The sequence below is a fragment of the Frieseomelitta varia genome, unplaced genomic scaffold, assembly GCF_011392965.1.
Source record: "Frieseomelitta varia isolate USP_RPSP 00005682 unplaced genomic scaffold, Fvar_1.2 scaffold_591, whole genome shotgun sequence".
Taxonomy (NCBI): Eukaryota; Metazoa; Arthropoda; class Insecta; order Hymenoptera; family Apidae; genus Frieseomelitta; species Frieseomelitta varia.
The window spans coordinates 260,212-279,699 of NW_025110358.1; the positions used below are offsets into that span (position 1 = coordinate 260,212).

Here is a 19,488-nt window from a genome sequence, read left to right on the forward strand (position 1 = left end):
GTATTGCTGGAAGCTCAAAGTCAAGGATAGACGGCGACGACGACGACGTCGAGTCTTGCTGTTCTACCTGTAGCTCCTCGAGCAGTTCCGACGAGGCCACCGCATACGCTTTGCCGCCAAGAAGAGCGTACGGTGGCGTTCGGATTTCGTACGTGCCCAACGACGCAGTGGCATGCGCGAGAAAACGTACACCGACATCCTCAACGTCGAATCAAGCTCACAAGGACGCAGATAAGTGCGTTGTGTCCTGATGACATGCTTCGAGAGTTTCAAGTTGTATCTGCGTCTATATTCGATGTACTTGGTTCGTCGAAGAAAAAAAAAGAAATCGTTTTCTGCTTCACTGTCAGGTGACGGTGGACCGATGAGATTTGTATCAGTCTCGAACCGACGAGCAACGAGCAAAAAAATGAACGAATGCGAGATACAAGAGTTCCTAAAAAAAAAAAAAAACCCGGCGTAACTAAGGATTTTTCTGCCATGTTTCCCGCGGTCGAGACTCGAAACGAACGTAAATTTCAAATACTCGTGTACATAATGAACGTAATAATCGAAATAATCGGTCGCGAACACCGAACAGTCGCGACGATTGCGTTTCTTTTTCTATTTTTATTACCCCCACCCTACCCCATCCGATGTACTTGATAATAATAACGACGATGATAGCATTATATTTTATTACCATTGTCATTCCCGCTGCGTAATTGACAGTTCAAACGGGCGCCGTACCCTTGTTCGAGATTCGATCATCCTCACTTGATCAACTTTTTTAGGCAATAGTGTATGAGGGGATGAACTCAGCTCCATGAAACAAATAGTATTTGACCGTGATGTGATCGCACGACATTACATTGTAAGTACAAATAAAGGGCGCTCGGACCGAGATGTAGACAATCTGAAAAATATTCGGAAAATAAATTGATATTTGATTTATCCCTTGACATTCTCTTCATTTTTTTTTTCTTTTTTTTTTGTACATCTCTTTATGCTAAGTTACATAACATTATTAACACAAGTACAGTGTGCTGCTACTTCTTCATCATCTTGAGGATATTTTATCATTCTGATCTTTTACATCAACTTTAAATCACAAAACATATAAATAAGATTAAAGATTATGCTTTCAATTGTTCTGATCTACAAAAGTGTATTAGGTTGTAATAAATATTTGTTCTGTAAACGACATATGCTATTAAACAGAAAAAAACAGAATGAATACGTATTGTAACAACCTAATACATATATCTTTCTCTACTGCACGAGCAATAACCATCCAAATTGATTTATCTATCTTTCAATGCGTGAAAAACTCGCTTTCTACCGTTCTAACGCGCAGGTAAGATCGATCATAAGCAAAGCAATGTTTGGAAAGCTTGTAAAAGCCTCGTTTGAAGATTAATGGAAATCAGTATGATGGACTATATAACGGGAAGGTCCAAGTCGCGTTCCCACTGAAGTAACAGTGAGAAATCTTTTGTTTCGTGTTTCTTGAAAAAGTTGTGCTATCTGTTGCCTAATGTTTCTTCATATTACTTCATGTTTTTAGGAACAACAACAAAACCTAAACGCTCCTCTGATTATGTTACAGCAGTATGGACAAAAACATATATCTATAACAATGATGCTCTGATATTTATCTTCTGATACTTGTTGTGCATTGTCTGCGATAGAAAGCAAAAACAGTTCTTGTTTGTTTCAGTGAGGATGTAGCTTAAGTAGGCAAAAATACAACGATGCTTGTCATCCGATTAGAAGGGGGAAAATGAAAACGCACGGTCGAGCAGCGAAAACAGCGAAAGTGGTTTCTCTCGGCCGCACCAGACGCCTGTTGTTATGCCACTATCTCGTCTACTTACTTGTTACACTCATGAAACCTCTCTCCTTCTCTGTCTCTCTTTCTCTAGCTTTCTCTTATTTCACGCGAGAGAGATCTCCGGCGTTTATGAAGGATTGGGAAGAACAAACCAAACGGATTTATCATCTGCCAACATCCACGTTTCCGATCAAGCATCGGAACAATCCACGTTGCGAAAAATGGCGATGCCACATTAGCATATGGTGTACGCTGTGTCTTGCCTATCGTAATCGAAGGTTGAAAACGGGTGCGTGGAATTGTACGATTATGTCATGGTAATCCGGAGAAGCAACAGGTAACGTGGAATTACGTAACTGCTTGAGAGATTTCGTGACTTGTGCTGGGAATCTATGAAGAATTGTATGATGAACTGTTACAGTGTTTTGTAATTCTGGATTAATTTAGTATACTATTGAGACAGATGCAACTTTGCTTTGTTGTCGTTTAAGCATCAGCAGGTGGTGAAAATGATCTTCACTTTAATTTGCAGAGGGAATTTTTTTTTTTTTGTGTATAATGGTTTGCTTTCTTGGTAGAGACTGGTCTATAAAAATCTTTAAAAAGTTTTCTCTCTCCTTTTATGCGACTCTGGCACGCACGTTTTGAAACGCTTGAAACAGCCTGGAGTTCGCATGTTTGAAACAGTTTTACTGGTCAATTACGCAAACCGACTCGCGGACGTTTTTCTTGAGGAGCATCATTCTCGTGTTTATTGTACACTTCGCTGGCTATCAATGCTAGTAAAAAATGCGGTGATAAGTGAAGAACGTCTGAATTGAATTAACACATAAAGTTTTGAACTGACTCTGGGAATATCAATCGAATTTTAGTTTTCATTCTGAATTTTTCCACGATATAAAAAAATTCCAATTATGGAACAAGACTGGAATTAATTTACATTCTCATTAAACAACATATTTCTGCAAACCTGATAAGTTGTACGATACACAAACTAGGCCGAGATTGCGCAACTATAATGCATAAGTGACTCGTAGCAATTGTATACGCCTGAAGGAAAACACACTCTTGCATGCTCTTTTTTACAGAATACTACTCCTCGAACGTGAAACACGGATCATTGTGCCATTAAGTATATGAAACTCTTGCTCATTGTATTGTTTCTGTGAATTTACGTGCGATACAGCAGCGCTTTTTCTTTCCAGCACATTCACCTACAGCTACATATCATAAATATAAAGTTAATCGTAGAATCCTACATCAATTTTCAATATAATACAAAATTATTTCTCAATAGTCTATTGACTCTGATCATAGGTAACATTCTTTAATAATAAGAAAAAAAGAAGTCCAATTTTTAAAATATTTTTCTGAGTAGAAATCATTATATTATTATTATTATTATTATTATTATTTTTCAAACATATATTTATTATTAATTAAAGTTCTTCTACTAACCAATTCTCCCAACTCTTTGCTAATGTTTCATTTATGTCTTCCGTCAGGTAAACCTAAACGACTCCCTAAACGACCACCTGTACGTACAGCTTTTCCATTTTGCTTATCTCTTAACCTAAACCTACCAAAAAAGGCAAGTACAGGCGAAGGTGTTGGTGCGCCGTGGAATGTAGAAAAGAATGGCCGTGGAAGGAACAGCGACCCACTGGCCATAATATTGAGCCACATGTAACTCTGCTTGTCATTCCATATGCATCTAGCGTTTTCGTCGATGCTTAATGACGACACTACGTGGAAAGATAGCCTTCATAGAGCCCTTCTCTTCTTGTTTCTGAAGGCATTTCCTACAGCCTCCTATAGCACGTTAACCACACCAATAGCAAATTTAGATTCTTACTTCTGATAAAACTGGACTAATCTGAAGAAGCTGCTTCAACTTCTTCGTTTTGCGAAGAAGACATATGCATCAGGGAGAAGTGTGAGAAAAAAGATAAGGCAACCCTAATGAAACATGCTACTGAGGGTTGTTAACTTCCTCAGAGCTACCAGCAATCTTGAGAAATAGTGATAATAAATTTCGAAGAGTATTCAACAAACTGAAAAAGAAATACCTATCTCGTGTATATTGAGATCTGGACACATTATTTCAAGTAACACTCGTGTCTTGGCCGCTCCTTCTTAAATCACGGGGTTGAATGAAATCTTATTTTCCCGTTACATGGAATCTGATTCATGCACGAGTCACGCCGACCGGCGCGGAAAGAGAACGCATTCTTACCTATGCTGCCTTCATCTACCGAATCTCCGGCTATTCCACGGATGTTGTACGCATTGCAGATACGCCCAAATAATGTTCCAAGAAGAATCGAGGTGCACATTGATGCCAAGAAATTCTCTTATCTGATTGCGAGGAACGCGTATGCGAAGAATTTAGTCGCGCCTCGCGATATTCATGTTGTGTTTATCGTTGAATACACGGGCTTTTGTAAAGAAATTCCTGCGGGATGCCAATGGATGTCGGTTGGGTATGCGAGGTTGCGCAACGTATGACATTTAACCTTTTGCGATTTAACAATTTCAACTGTAATTTAAGAACAATTCAAAATTGATGAAAATTTCATGAACGAGATGCTTGATGATCTTGAATTGATTAATTTAATTTGTAGATGATGTAGCAAAAGTAATTACCATAACATTCTTGGACTGAGAAACATGAAAATAATTTCTTTTCAGGAGATACGTTATAATATTAGCTTACCAAGAGATTTAGTTGATGAGGCCATAAATTTAACAATGTGAATAGCAAATAAGAGAAATCGTGTTCAGGAATGCAATGTGGCTTACAATGGACCAACGATAAACACAGCTGAAAGGAATAATTAAAAGAATATAATAAGAATATGAAGAAAGCAATTAAAATAATGGTAAAAGCTTATGCAAATAAAAAAAAGTATAATTGAAAATTTAAAAAAATATAATGAAGAACATAGTAGAAATATTTAATAATAAAACGCGAAACAAAAAAAACAAAAAAAAAAAAAAAAGAAATTCAATCTATTTCTGTGCCAAGAGCAAAAATCAAGACAAGTGGAAAGAAAGAAGAGGAGAAACGACGGTACGGTGTATTGCACGAAAACGTATCGAAAATTTCACCTGGCCAGCAATGGTCGATTTCACGGATAGCAAGACCGTGTCAGAGGCTGAGTCGCACGAGTTAATCATACGCGACGCAAGTAGGTCGACCTGGGTAAAAACAAACGATCTGCGCACGCGGTGGCGCGATACATATAATTGGTCAGCGCATTGCTAGCAGCTCGCAAAGTATAGCAGCAAATCCGACATACATTCCAGCGCGGATCCTGACTACTTACGTTTCACCTCGCTGTGGAATGCAGTCACCTTGTGGCAGGTGTAGCGAACGTCCTCAAACCTCATACTTTCCCCGAAGTATTTGAATTCAAATGTGCCTTCATTGCCACAGGTGGAACCAATCCGGGGATTTGGTTGAATTAATCGCTTTGGTTTAGTCGTCGTAACACTAACTGTTGTTTCATTGATCACTGAAACATTGATTACTGATGTTTATTCTAGAGTTTTTTGATGTCAGAAGAAATAAAATACTTTGGATATTTTCCATTAATTAGTAGGCTGCGAATATTTATGCAAATTCATGTTTTTCAAAACTTACTAGAGAAAAGTAGCATCTAAACGATACTTGTTTTATATATTAAACTAACAGTGAGTTAGTTGTTCTACACTTTTAAATTTTTTACAAATACATAAAAATTCGTAGTTCGTTCATTAATATATTGTAGGAAAATAAGAGAGAATAGAAAATAATAATATTATTAATATTTGTGAGATTGAAATTTGTAGTATTTCTTACGTTTCGTCTATTCAAAATATTAGAATTAAAAAAAAAGAACCAAACACTCATGTATGTGTTAATAGATTAAATTTAATTTTATTTACACTCGTAAATGGCACGTGTTGAAAATTAATATGTTATATAACACAGTGAGGATACTACTATGTTAAGAATGAATAATGAAGGTACTAGCCTTGAGCTGACACATTATACTATCTATACCTCACACTCTTCCTATATAACATAATTCAATGTCTAAATTGTAATAAACTATATTAATAATGAAATCACAATAAAACTACATTGTAAAAATGAAACTAGTAATAGTAAATCTATAAAAATATATAATATTTATATACTTATATATCTACTATTACTATGATTATAATTATTTGATGTAACACAGAGATATTTCATTGGTCGTCCTAAATACCAGACTCGTTGAAAAAAATAAATGAAAGAAATCAATGGAAGGAAATAATTTTGAGTTAGATACATACGAATCAAACTAACGGATCCATGGAATTCATTTACGCGACCTCTGGACGGTCATCTCGCGGTTAAATACGCGAGAGGCTTTCTCCATGGATTGGAATGCGGCCTCTCCCTCTGATCAGGTCTCTGGCTTGCTTCGGGGACAGCCATGAAGGCTTCCAGGTTCGCTCCTTACTGATTTTAGATTCCTCAAGATATCTACATAGCGAAGAATCAAGTTCCGGTTACTTTTTTCTTGAAATGTAGTTAACGAAGTTCGTGCTTTTAATTTAATTGTCAACAACGCAATGTAAATAGATCCTCTGGTCCGCGTATTTTAAATTTCGTCGCATTTTCTTCTGCGTGGCAAGTGTTTGACGGTTCTGGAACTGAAGTTCTGAAGAAATACCCGATTAAACTTCTTTCTCCATTGACTAAAAGTTTTTTAATTACAAGTTTTATGTTTGTTTACTGGTCGTGAAATATAAGCCAGGATTTTTTAAGTCACTGAACATTTAGAATCCATATATGTATAAATTGTGGTTAGCTGATCAGAAGTAGAGTAGATTTTTGTAATTGAGATTCCAAGTTCCGCAAGAGTATGTACTGATACTCCAGTAATTTTAGATTGCGAAATATTACCTTGCTTGGTGACTCAGTAATTAAGCATTTCCAACGTGATAGTTGGCGAAAAATTATCCACGCGTAGAGCCGTTTCGATTGGAGATCAACCGCATACTGCAACGTGATACTGTACACACATGCAAACAGAATTTGGACGTATAAAATAAATAAAAAGAATATCTCCGAATTCTTTATGCTTTCTTTCCTTTGCAATCTTTTAGTCTAAAATTACATTGAATCTCTTAAACTTTGGATTTTTTTAATTCTTGAATCCTTGCATTATTGTGACGTATGTACGTTCTTTTATTATTAACTTTTGAAATCCTTAAATTTTTGCTATCTGAACTTTTTGACTTTTTGAATTTTTATATCTCTGGAAATTATATAGATCCTTATACACTTAAGTTCTTTCAAAATCTGTAATAGATATCTATGAATCCCAAAATTTTAGATCCTTTACTTACTCTTAATTGTTGAATTCTAAATTTTATATTTTCCAACTCCAGGAATCCATGGACAATGGTTCTTTTTTAATTGTTTATATATTTAAACTCCAAATCACTTGGTTCTCATCCTTTTGAAATTGGAAATTTCTTAATCCTTTAAATTTTTGCGCACTGAAATCTTTAAACTTCATTTTCATAATATACTTTGCAATATTTTTCGAATTTTCCATGGCTCCATATTTTGAATGTTATAGATTTCTCAAATTCCAGTTTCTTAAAAAGAATTTATAATTCGTCAAAACGTTGACAGCATTTGGCAAGAAACTTCTACAGGGAGCACAAGACCTATTTGCCAGTCTGTACGCAGCCTAAGGCGCGAATGAACACCACTCGATCAAGCTGTAGGCCGCCGCGTGCCTGGGTAGCTCGCTTTCCATTCCGATCGAAAGGTTTTGCTCTTGCTGTTACAAGTTAAAATGTACAGGCGCTGGTCTAAACAAGAGATGTAATTTGTGCCTGATGAACACTTTTACTATACGAGTAAATTAAACTGAATGAAATTTAGTTTTTGTCTGGAGGATACCCCTTTGTCGATGGATCGACGGTATCGGAATACCGATTCGCCTCGAAGGCTGAATTGCATCAATTTTTCGCGATCAGAAACGCAAACTCGTTGGGCAAGTAGAATTTCGCGATTGGTCGTTGTCTTCTTCTACTTTACTGACCAAAGTCACTTTGCTTCTTTATCATTTTCTTAATCATTTTATATTACAATACCCTTTGCATCTTGATAACGAGTGGCTAAGTTATCTTTAACAATATAATCTGTGAAAACTATTTTAATATCTTATATCACTTTACTATACTGGAAAATCGAGTTTTGATAACCTAGAGATCTTGATTGACCACCTGTCACAATTTCCAAATTTAAGCGTATACGATATATCAGTCAAGATTATTATAAAGATCATACAAAAGATTTTTACACATGACATCGGAGACACCTATAAGGAAAATATTCTTCATAACTTTACAAATACATATACACAATAAATTAGTGAAATATTTCAATGTATCAAACACCAAATTCCAAGATCCACCATAACAAAAAATGAACGATTAAAAATACAAGTTTAATTTTGGCATCTTCATCGTGTCCACGAAATTGAAGACAAATCGGTGACCCGAATATCATATGTTCTCCCTGTCAGAGGGAGCCAGAGAGCGCAAGAAGAGACGTTAAGCCGCCATGAGGCATCGTACCGTGGTGAATATGGAGAAGGGGCATAGAGCAGGTATTCAGGCGAGCGAGTAAGCAGCCTTAAGAAAGCAGGCAGTCTGTAATATGGCGGGGGGGTAAACGTAAGGGGCCGTACGAGAGCGTAAAGTGAGTTTTCGCTCGCGGCTGCTTTGCAATGCCAGGCAGTCGAGGTAAGTCGAGTTGAGTCGAGCAGAGCCGAGCTGAGTCTCTTGGAGTCAGTCTTGGACGTGGCTCCGTCGCATCCCTGACTGTTGTAATATCCTTGTGTACAGCTACCACCTGTCGAAATCGTACGATCTTATCGTGCATCGTCGCAGTTGACCGCTTAATATCGAAATGACTACGTTCTGAAGTCACGTCTTTCGAGCATTCAGTGAATCATCGTGGTTCACCGATCAAGTGTGCGGACACACGTTTACTTTTCTTGCATCTTGCCAACAGCGAGACTGGAATCAATCGCACGATCTTGTTGTTTCTTTTTCTGGCAGACGATGACGTTGCCACAGAGGCGCGTCGTCTGAGAGCTACAGTATTCTTTGGTGCAGTGATTTTGTGTGTGCATGACCGAAGGATCAGCTGAAAGCTCGCCGGATAATATTCAACAGGTAGGAAGACTTGGATCTTTCTTGATGGCTCGATAAAGCCACTGCGCAGTTTGTGCGATTTTTCTGATTTTCTCTCTTTTCACTAAACATTTATTTAGTGAATCATTGTATAAAGATCATACCAGTTGTTTACGAACTTGAGATTACTCAAGAAATTATTGACGTGGTTGTGCAAAGAAATCGAAAGAGTGTACATATCGAGAATGTACATGTTCATTTTCAGGAGAATAATTCAACGTTATATGGAAACTAATCTCAAGATAATCGATCAACTGGAATAAGAGCTGTTAGATCGATTCACCGCGAAGAACGTTTCGTCTCTCTTCCTTTTTTTTTTTTATTGACGCGCGCTTCCTGCATCATCCATCGCATCGTATTTGTATTCTTCCCCGCGTATCCTACAGTAATATCGCATGTATGGCGTAACAACTCATTATACATAGAATGCCGGTGAGAGGAAGTTTAATGGCACCAACGTCATCGGCGTTCCTCGCCTCTTCGTTTTTCTTAATTATGCCTGAAGAAATTGCGACTCTAGCATCTGCATAATTCTGTATTGTAAGCTCGTTCATCCTCCTACATCCTGATTATGCGCATTCGTTTCATTTTAACCTCTTTTCATGTTCGAAGCAACATCGTCGACATAATTTATTATTATCATCTGACCGTCTACGTATTTTTCCATGAATTGTTGGTACTTGGCAAAAGTCTTTTTCCTGGTCATTGCATTCTATTTTTGAAATTCGTTATTTCGCTTCATCACATTGTTTCTATCGTGCGACATACCACCGGATCGCGTAATATCCTCCGTTGGTGAAAATCCCACTAGACAGCGAAAACTGAATGAAACGAGCATTCGCTAGCACCGTCGGTTGTTTTCTACAACACGTTAAGAGTGGCGCGATAGTACACTCTTTATGACTCCGTAATTTCGCTTACTCTCGCCATCACGCTGTGGATTTTCTTTTCTTACTCTCTCAGGAGAGATCTCGCATCAATGAGAACAATCAGTCACTGTGATATGCTTAGAAATGCCACCATTTTCTCCTGTCAATCCGAGAAATGTTTCTTCTTTTTCTACATTTTTGTCATTGCTTCACTATTTCACCTGGACTGTTTTGGCATTTCAAGTTTGGCATCAAAATTTTGCGTACACATAAATTTGTCGGACATCCACTTAATTCTTCTTTCAACTATTATTCTTTTTCTTGCTGTGAATATAATCGTGAATAATAATGAAGATAGGTTAGAATTTCTTGGAAAATTAATTTAAGGCAATTAAATACACTTATATTCAAGTGCAAATTAGTTTTGAAGCTCATAGCATTTATCGCTTGCACGTCACCTTACAACTTTTTTTTTCTGTTTCACACAGTCTCGAGAAAAGTATAGTAAAACAATATGCAATCGTGTGATTATGTACATACTCGCATAGGAACGTAGAATGTAAACAGAGGAATCCGAGAAAGTTTTGTCGTGCAATCTGTTAACTACGTAGTTCTGTTGAAAGTATGTTTACTGTTCTTTTTAGAAAAAAAAAAGAGAAATACATATATAACCATGGTCTTCGGAATTTGATGTATACATCTTAGGATTTTGTAATATTCCAATCAATCTTGTTAAAAATTTCTTATTCGATTACCAAATTAATTACCATCCATAATTTATATTATTCTTAATTTATACTTAGAAATCTGAAAGAAAATCTTTTTCAAATCTTTTATAACCGTAATTTTGATCATTACCGATTATTATGTATTTAGTGTTCTCTCATCAATTTACGTTATCCCAAAAGGGATCGACATGAGGGCAGAAAAGAAGTTAAAACATTTTCTCAAGATCACACATAAGATTGGGACACATAGGCGGCATTTAGAGCGCGAACAAGTAAAGCAGACACGTCGTCGTTAAGGACAACGACATCGGTGTTCACTGGAATGTCAACTTGTTTTCCACGAGCTGTCCAAGGATCGTTTTCCCTGCGTGGCTGTCTCTTTCCCCTCTTCTAACTCCGTGGTTCAGCTCTTACCTCACCTTCTACTTAACAGCTACACGAGTCGAAACTCCACGCAAAAGTGCGCTGTTCATCGACACTGTCCCATCGACTGAAATGTTAATTAATCCCTTCTCCATTATAACCGAATCCCTAAAAATTTCTAATAACACAACGATATCAAGAATTAATTTCATCTCCTAAAATATAAATTAACATATTAATATCGTAAAATAATTAGTTGAGAGACATAATGGTGTAAATTATTCCGCCGCTATTTTATAAAACAGCGTTCTGCGTTTATTCCTATACAAAATTTATCATATCTTTTCATGTTATGGAAACTTGTCTTTAGCATCTTTCAAAAGTCGCAGGAACTGTTGATTTCTTGGAATTGACGATCGAGAAAACAATCTATGAATTCTATCTTGATGAGATAATTTCTATTTTTGCCAATATCGGAATTCGTAGACTCCGGATCTGAAGTAGAGAATAAAGGTTAAGTTTCATTGAATACCGAGATGTACGTATCTTACACTATTCACAATTTCGTAACGATTATGAGTTGCTTTTAAAAACAAATGGAAGAGCGTGTCGCGTTAGAGATCGAGATTCCGCAGAATGTCAGGTTTCCACGAGGCGAGAAAAAAATACCCTATACGCGAGCCTTGCAACTCCGTTTCCTCCCATTCCTTTTAAACCTCCTCCTTCTCCTCTCTCACTCCAGCAGTATATCCTCCCACTACCAACACTCATCTCCGCTAGTCCGCTAGTGAATTGCACCTTCCAAGTAGAAGTTGCGTACTTCGTCGATGAGGCCGTCCTGAGGCCATTCTGAGGCCTCGGTGAGGCCACATTGAGATTCCTCAGAAGGAGATCCGATCCCTGGTGTCGCAATGTGCGTAGAAACGGTTGTCGTAATCTTTCACGAATATATTAATTTTCATCAACTTACACGTGCCCAATAGTCGTAATATTCCTTAATTAATGATTCGACTGTCCTTTTTTCGTAATTAATAATTCAACTTCGTTTCAAGGTACACTGTCGAATTTGCAACATTTGTACAAGTTTTTGATGGATAGAATGAAAAGATACTGCCTTTAAGATCATTATTTTAAAAGTTATGCATATTGTAAAATTTAATAAGGCGAATTTAATATTTTTGCCGTGTAATAAAAAATAAAAATAGGTTACAAATTTGATGTGCCCCAAAATAAAATTTAATTAATTAGTATATCTCAGTTTCTTAACAATTGACATTACTCATCTCAATAACAATTCATCTTATATATCTTTGTTTCGCTAAACCCAGAATATTATTTGTTATAGATATAATTACCATTTGCTGAAAACGTTGTGCCGCATGCATGTAGATATTTTAGTATTTTTTCGTTGTTATCTTGTTACAACATTAGTCAGCACAGGATATAACATCTCTTTGTGAGTCAATTTTTCAAGAAGATTATTTCTTTGGCGTTGTTAAATTTCACATCTCGCTTGATGAATTGTTATAATTATTTCTTCCATTTATCTTGATGCACACATCTTTCGTCCTTACTCTTTCGTTCCTCGCGGCTAGCTATTTGATTTCACGTTTGTTCCTTCGTTTATCACGAACTGTCTCCTTTTCTCTTTGTTCCAAGAACCATCACTGTTGCAATAACCTAAATTAGAAATGTTATACTATAAGAATTTGTATCTTAATTTAAATAATTTTGATTATTTTGTCATCAGAAATCATAATCAGCGATAGAAATTATTTCTTGTTGTCAATAACCATAAAAATATCTTTGTTGCTAGTAATCATTGCAGAACAAAATTTTTTATTCGTTATATATAACCGTTTTTTAACCGTTATAACGGTTATTCGTAACCAGAACGCTTAAAAATTAATATCTCAGTTATTTGATTTTTTTTGAGAAATTTAAAATTCAATGATTATTGCCCTCCATAAAGACGAGAATTACCTTTTCCTCAATGACACTATCTTTCTTTTCGTGCAAAAGATTTTAAAAATAACTGTTATTTCTATCTTTCGTTCATTCCACTCTCGAGTTCGTGCCGCCATTTTTTATTATCTGCGCGCGCTTCTATAGTCTATCCTTGTCTATCACATACGATTACGCTCTCACCAATCTGAGAGAGAAAGAAATATTTCACATGCCAGTTCATGATTCGTCCTTCCGATCGAGAAACCGTTATGCTTTTCTTGAACGATCATGGGCTATCTGTAATTTTTCACGTAATCGCGATCCTTTCGAAAAAGGAAAACACAAATACACGTTGCAATTCGATCTACTGGTTTCTCGTTGAGTCTTGTTATTATATCATTCTGAATAGATAGAAGTAAAAACTAACGCATACTTATATGATGAATCCGTAAAAAATAAATATGCTTCAATCCTGATCTTCGGGATTTATGCTTTATGGTTTATGAATTTACGACACTGAATTAATCCTGAGTCGTAAATTTAATATCAAATAAAATACACACTTAATTTGGAAAAATTAACACATTCTTTTTGTGCCATCTTTTATAAGTTAAAATACAGGATATTCGAGAGATTATCATAATTATTATTTTTATTAATATATTTGTCAGTTTTTATTAAAAAACAAAAGGTTTAATCAAATTTTAGCCTTCTGTTTCTGATGATTGTCTATATACGACTGTATATTGCAGAAAGTTCACATACATGTGTAATTTTAATTAACTATATTTATTAATGAAGATATTTACCTGCTCTGGTGTTACTTTCACCTACTAAATGAAATATTTATAAATCTTGGCATTTATAAATCTCTTCTTAAAAATTAACATCTGAAAATATTGATTAATATCAGACTAACTACTTTCGAAAATATAGATTAAAGTTACAAAAATTTTGATATACTTCTTTTGATTAGTTAATTTACAACAATTTATTCGATATTGGTTGTTGAAGAACAAGTTTGCACGAACGTCAGAAACTGGCCTCGCGTATATTTGCACACGGCAATTATCCATAAGGGGCTGTTTCAATGTAGTTTAGCGTTATAGAGCAAAGCAACCGACGAAAAAGAAATACGTCGTCGAAATGTCCATACTTGTTAGGAAAAGTGAAACGTTACGAAGACTCGACCAACGAGCTAAGAAATTCCTTCTATTTTCAGATTATTGACCTCACCGAGACGCGAAGGATTAATTAATGAAGGGTGCCCATGCCGAGAATCAGGAAAAATCAGCTAGAGGGGCTTAGGAGTGTGAGAGGAAAATTCTCAGAGCGATTCACTGCGTGGAATTCAGCAAAAACGACGAGGCTGTGAGCGTATCGCCACGTTCAACCTTGAAAATGTCATCGAATACGTGTTCCACGATTGTGTTGAGACTGATCCTATTGATATTAACAGTGGTATCGTTCAGAGAAGTGCACGGACACGTCGCGTTGACTTTTCCACGCGCGAGGAAGTATGACTTGGATTTTCTGGACAACGCCAGAACACCTGGTCCATGTGGAATGCCTCGTGGTGAGTGTTTCTTGTGTAATTATCATTTATATAGAGATGTCTAAAAATAAATGGCTGAATTTACAAAGTACAATTTGTGTAAATACCAGTGTGAAGATGTATTTAATTGGTATGAAATATAATATGGTATATCGGTTTCTTTTCTTAGAGCAATGGTACTGCAGTAAATCTTGACCTCCTTAGTTTCAAGCTTGTCAGATTGACGTACATATCATTAAGATGATGTAATAGCTGCTGGATTGATCCTGAAATTAATTAGCCAATTATTAAAGAGTGTAGTATGACGACTATAATAAATAAAATAAAACAACGTCATATATTAGATACTCAAGGAAATGATCTTGGAATTTACAAAATACATAAATCTTCTCGTTATGTTATTTAATAACACATCATTTTATAACATAATATGCTACAAGTCAATCGTATCATGTCAGGAAATATGTAACTCAGTCAAAGATTCTAATTTTCTAACAAAATTCTCAAACAGCAAGCGATTGCAGAAAGAAGAACCATGAATATCATTGAAATTGCATAGTGTCTCTTTTCAAGCATGCCCTGTCTTTTCTAATAAATAAATTAGGAAAAGCCGAGTCTTGTGCCTTCCCTCCCGACAAATAGAAAAAACGACTCGGTGAAATTTAAAACGATGCATCGTACCATGCATGAATCTCAAACGACAACGAATCTCATTTGATAATATTGCCGATTATACAATGTTATCAAGATGCAAACCATACGTTACACGATCTATGAACCGGAAATTGGCTTGTGTAAATTTTTGCAATCTTCTCAAGGACGATAACGATATAGTTACAAAGATTACGTAGACAAAAGAGGTGAAAAGAGTCTATGAAAGAATAACATTAATACGAAGATATGTCCTGATGGGAACAGCTTGCTAGTCTGATCGAAAATGACTTTCACCGACTTGCACGAAGAGAACTCGAATCTCGGTTGCTTGGCCATTACCTTCCACGTGTTACCTCCGCGGTGCACGTACCCTTTTTTCTCCTCACGAGCTCTCGCGTAGTCGCGGAAAGTACGTGAACTTTAAATGCATCGTTGTTATCTGGATAGAAGGACGTTGCCGAGAAAAGAATATGCCGCAGCTTGGGAATATCACCGCAGGTTTTTTACAAAATTACAAACGTAAAAAGATCTTTAATAGCAATATTGATCATGCTACTGTAGATGACATTGTTCCCATATGTAGTAGTCAATCTCCTAATCCATATAAAATTGTGTTTTATCTAAAAAATAAAACCATTTTTATTATTTCACTCTCGGCTCATAAGTGCTTCAGTCGTGAAAAAATAGAAAGTGTCTATCGTAAGAATTTCAATTTCTTGTTTACTTAAAAAAAAAACCTTCAACTACCGTAGTATCGTATGAATTATCGTTGTAAAATAAACATATATATATATGTTAGATTTATATAGTTATAAAAGATTTAAAAAGAATTTTGTTCTTTTTTTTTTTAATATTTGTGCTATCTTGAATCTCTACACATATGCGTATAAATTGGTTGTAATTCTGTGTTTCTCCAAGTCGATACTGTCTGAACAGTCTCTAACAATTTAATCGACGGCAAGTTTAATACCGAGCAAGGGGAATGCGAGCTTTCTTTTCGGAGAGAAGTGGGGAAAAAGGAAGAGAATCCATAAAAGGATTGGTCGTGGAACGCGAACTGTTGCTGATCCACTACCGGAAATTAATTATACATTGTGCTACTCTCGATTTTTTCCGGAAATTTATCCTCGATATAATACGATACTAACGTAAATTATTATCTTGTCTTCAAGCAAATTAAGAATGTGAAATCGCTGTTTTCATAACAACTGATACGATTATTGATACGAATAAGTATTCGCCTTTATGCTAGTTTTCTCTCGCACTTTATATGTAATTGATTTTATGTAGTCTTTTAATGATAAGAACTATTTCATGTTTTCAAAATAATTGCTTGCTATAAAGAAATAAAACAAATCGGTAAAATGTTGAATATTCAATTGTGTGTAGAAGAAAACGAAAATAAGAATTTACCTGAATATATTACGGAGTTCTTCATATAGATTTATATATTTATCACATATGTGATGAAACAGGAACAGAAAATGTGATTTTTCTGTTTCTTTTTTCATTTTCTGACCAGTCGTAGATAGGAGTAATCGTACTCAAGATTTCGCTGATCTTCCTGCACACATGTTTCCGGTGATTGTCATAAATTATAGTGTCTCGTTACTCTAATGAATATTAACTTTTCATTGTCTGTAAGGTTCCCCATTTAAATCGATGATCATGAGAAATTACATGTTTCCGTACGACGAGCGATCGTGAAAATTTGTATAGAATAGCGCGCGCAACATAATTGCATAATGCGCTCATTTTTGTTGCAGGCGATATTAAAACTACTTTACTATCTGGGAGTAACTTCAACGTCACGTGGCATTTAGCTTATCCTCATCGAGTAAGTACATGATATTCTTCATATCTTAACCCGTTTAATTAAATGTAGTAAAGAAAAAAAGAGAGCTATAATGTTACCAACATATCTTTATGATAAAACTCGTTCATTCCTTTGTGTCTTAAAGCGACTTTTACTCTGGTTATCTGAAACTGAATTTTATTAGCCAGTGTTAAAGAAAAAAAGAAAGCTGTAACCGTTGCACCGAAACCAGTCAATAATTGCCACAATATGTGGCTTTAAGCTAAATACGCGCTTATATTGAACATGCATGGCTGGGAAAGGCTCGACAAATATATAGGTGCTTGCAGTTGTTCAAAGAAAAAAACAAAAACGTATCAACAGTTATGTGAGAAATGGATAAAATCATACAATACCATGCTTTATTATTGTGTGGACTTTCTCCGATATGGAAACTTTCTGCACGAGTCTTTCAGCTCGCCTGATTATAATCTTGGTTGTTCACGTGTTACGATTGAAAGGAATTTACACACACTTGACCAATCTGATTATCTGTTATTTAACTTATTATAGTCCTCCACCACCAATGAGCTATTAATGCGATATTGCTGTAATTAGCACTCAGTAAACTTTAGTTACTTAACCAATATGTTTTCAATGCGAAGATGCGATTATGACTCATCCTCCTGGAAAATACATGGAAGGATTTTAAAACATTTCGTAACACGACTTCTGTATTGAGGCTTTAGAGATATGCTAGAAGATTGAAGAATAATACTTCGTAAATTACGTGGGAAAAGTTCTAGAATTCTTGAATGAATAAAATTAGTCACTCATCTTTGTATGATCGAGAGTTGCTCGAGACATTATCAATCAGTTATTGATGTTTCTGTTTTTGCCATCGCTCTTCATATAAAACTCTTCTTATTTTTCATCTGTATACATGTTATAAAACTTCGGTTAAAAATAAATCGAAGGTAAATCAATGTATTCATCTTTTCCAAACAAAGGAAAGTCATAGTAGTAGCTTAAAACTTAAGGAGTGTTCGTGAGCCAAGCGCAGTATCTGATTGACGTAGTTGGATATTCATATTCTTCTCAACGCGTCGCATGGACTGCCTAAGTCATCGTGAAAGACATCACGAATTTGTCCGCACGTGTACAAAGGGAAAAAAAAAAGATAGAAACAGAGGGCGGCCTACACTTGCACGTCGCCGCTCAAGGTGACGCTCGCTGAATAATTCAAAGGTGAAGCTTGATGTAAGTTCGAGGTGCTTCGCGTATACCTTACGTAGATAGATAGGTCGGAAAAAAGGTGGTGAGGAATATATGTAAACCGCTTTGCATGTGAACGTGTACACGAGAGAGCAGCCTGATGCTCGGTGGAACACATCGGTATGTCGGGTACCGTAACTCGACTGTCGCCAATGAGTCAGATCGTGCAAAACCGAAACCTTTAGATCCATTACTAGAAAAATAGTCGAACCACGGACCAACTGTGAAATAAATCAACCGCTGCATTAAAACTAAAAGACGCATAGCACTACGATAAATGAAACAATTAAAAAGTCTTTACTAACCATTCACTTGTATTTTACTTCATTATAAGTTAACTCAAATAACTGGACATTTACAGAAATCTTTTATGAATATATTACGGTTGGTATACCTGTAAAAATATTTTGAAATTTTAATGGAATTGTAACAAGATTCTATTATCATGAGAAAATTAAAAGTACGTGTAACACATCCACAAACATGTTTTTGCAAAAGGTTTTCATACACTTTGAGTTTTCATACACATATACATATATACATACGCAAATATTTTTCACTACATGTATTTGTTAATACCTTTCTCACAGAAACTTCAAGGTTAGGTATTTCAACTTTTCGAAATCTACGCCTATGCGCATGTCCCTAAATGTCGTTATGATATCTGAAACGTAAATGCCCGGATTTTGCATTTAAATCATTTTTGAGCAACGTAATTTTCAGTTTATCTAAAAATATGCGCATTTCGAAACTACCTTTCGCGCCACATCGGATCCCTGGCAATCGTAATCAACTTCGTGCCGATATATACACATTACCTATACAGCCATCGTTGTGGTTTCTTTTCCCGAACGACTGGTTTCAAACCGGCGCGGCCATAAACTTAAATGCCTCGCAAATTTCATTCGTGAAAATATCCGTGGTACGAGAAAAATTCGACAATATAACGCTGCAGCAACCGGCTGCAGGTGTGTACCGAAGCAGTACCACTTTGCAAAACTGCCTTTTCCCGTTCTCCTTCTCCTTCTCCTTTCGAGTGCCAGTATAATCGTATGCTACTCGAATATTTCAAACTCTTTGCCGTGAATCTTTGAACAGGGAACTTTCATCAAGAGTATCAACTGCCCTATCTCTTTTGTAATACCAATCGAAAACACTCGTCAATCTGAAAAATTAAACTAATTAAATCAATTTAATCTTGCTGTATCGTGAAATTACAATCCTGAACCTCTCGT

General features: G+C 35.9%; 3 protein-coding genes and 1 long non-coding RNA gene across 20 annotated transcripts in view; 2 read left to right on the forward strand and 2 right to left on the reverse strand.

Annotated features, from left to right (window-relative positions):
- Positions 1 to 941, forward strand: part of LOC122534395 (protein prickle-like) — a 139,830-nt gene extending 138,889 nt beyond the window's left edge. For all 3 annotated transcript variants that reach the window (XM_043664992.1, XM_043664993.1, XM_043664991.1), the window contains one exon: positions 1 to 941. In XM_043664992.1, the coding sequence (XP_043520927.1) occupies positions 1 to 251 (251 nt within the window). In that variant the 3' untranslated portion in view covers positions 252 to 941.
- Positions 345 to 13,345, reverse strand: LOC122534400. 6 transcript variants are annotated; one of them, XR_006307877.1, is made up of 9 exons: positions 13,011 to 13,345; positions 12,383 to 12,707; positions 7,202 to 11,964; positions 6,140 to 7,110; positions 5,143 to 5,331; positions 4,530 to 4,637; positions 4,050 to 4,352; positions 683 to 895; positions 345 to 436 (listed from the first exon to the last, which is right to left on the reverse strand). XR_006307877.1 is itself a non-coding variant. In XM_043665006.1 (3 exons), exons 1-3 carry the CDS (start codon positions 4,991 to 4,993, stop codon positions 770 to 772), a joined length of 303 nt encoding a protein of 100 aa, XP_043520941.1. In that variant the 5' UTR covers positions 4,994 to 5,129. The 6 variants fall into 6 exon arrangements, 1 of the variants encoding a protein (XP_043520941.1); XR_006307879.1 differs by lacking the exon at positions 345 to 436 and having other exon boundaries at positions 799 to 895; positions 6,140 to 6,510; positions 6,756 to 7,110; XR_006307878.1 differs by lacking the exon at positions 345 to 436 and adding an exon at positions 4,925 to 5,033 and having other exon boundaries at positions 799 to 895.
- LOC122534394 overlaps positions 8,530 to 19,488 on the forward strand; it is a 19,999-nt gene continuing 9,040 nt past the window's right edge. For 4 of the 6 annotated variants that reach the window (XR_006307876.1, XM_043664986.1, XM_043664989.1 and 1 more), the window contains exons 1-3: positions 8,910 to 9,049; positions 14,197 to 14,550; positions 16,950 to 17,020. Coding sequence is in view for 5 of the 6 variants with exons in the window: in XM_043664986.1 (XP_043520921.1) it covers positions 14,376 to 14,550; positions 16,950 to 17,020 (246 nt within the window). In the remaining variant the exon portion in view is untranslated. Of the gene's footprint in view, positions 8,615 to 8,909; positions 9,050 to 11,818; positions 11,941 to 14,196; positions 14,551 to 16,949; positions 17,021 to 19,488 lie in introns of those variants that run through there. The other 2 variants (XM_043664987.1, XM_043664988.1) reach the window with 2 other exon arrangements.
- Positions 14,548 to 19,488, reverse strand: part of LOC122534401 — a 5,931-nt gene continuing 990 nt past the window's right edge. The window contains exons 3-10 of one of the 5 annotated variants that reach the window (XR_006307884.1): positions 19,009 to 19,418; positions 18,833 to 18,917; positions 18,559 to 18,647; positions 17,757 to 18,474; positions 17,395 to 17,664; positions 16,597 to 17,169; positions 15,523 to 15,803; positions 14,548 to 14,795 (exon numbers count right to left, since the gene is read on the reverse strand). This is a non-coding gene — a long non-coding RNA (uncharacterized LOC122534401). Of the gene's footprint in view, positions 14,796 to 15,522; positions 15,804 to 15,997; positions 16,520 to 16,596; positions 17,170 to 17,394; positions 18,475 to 18,558; positions 18,648 to 18,832; positions 18,918 to 19,008; positions 19,419 to 19,488 lie in introns of those variants that run through there. The other 4 variants (XR_006307883.1, XR_006307885.1, XR_006307882.1 and 1 more) reach the window with 4 other exon arrangements.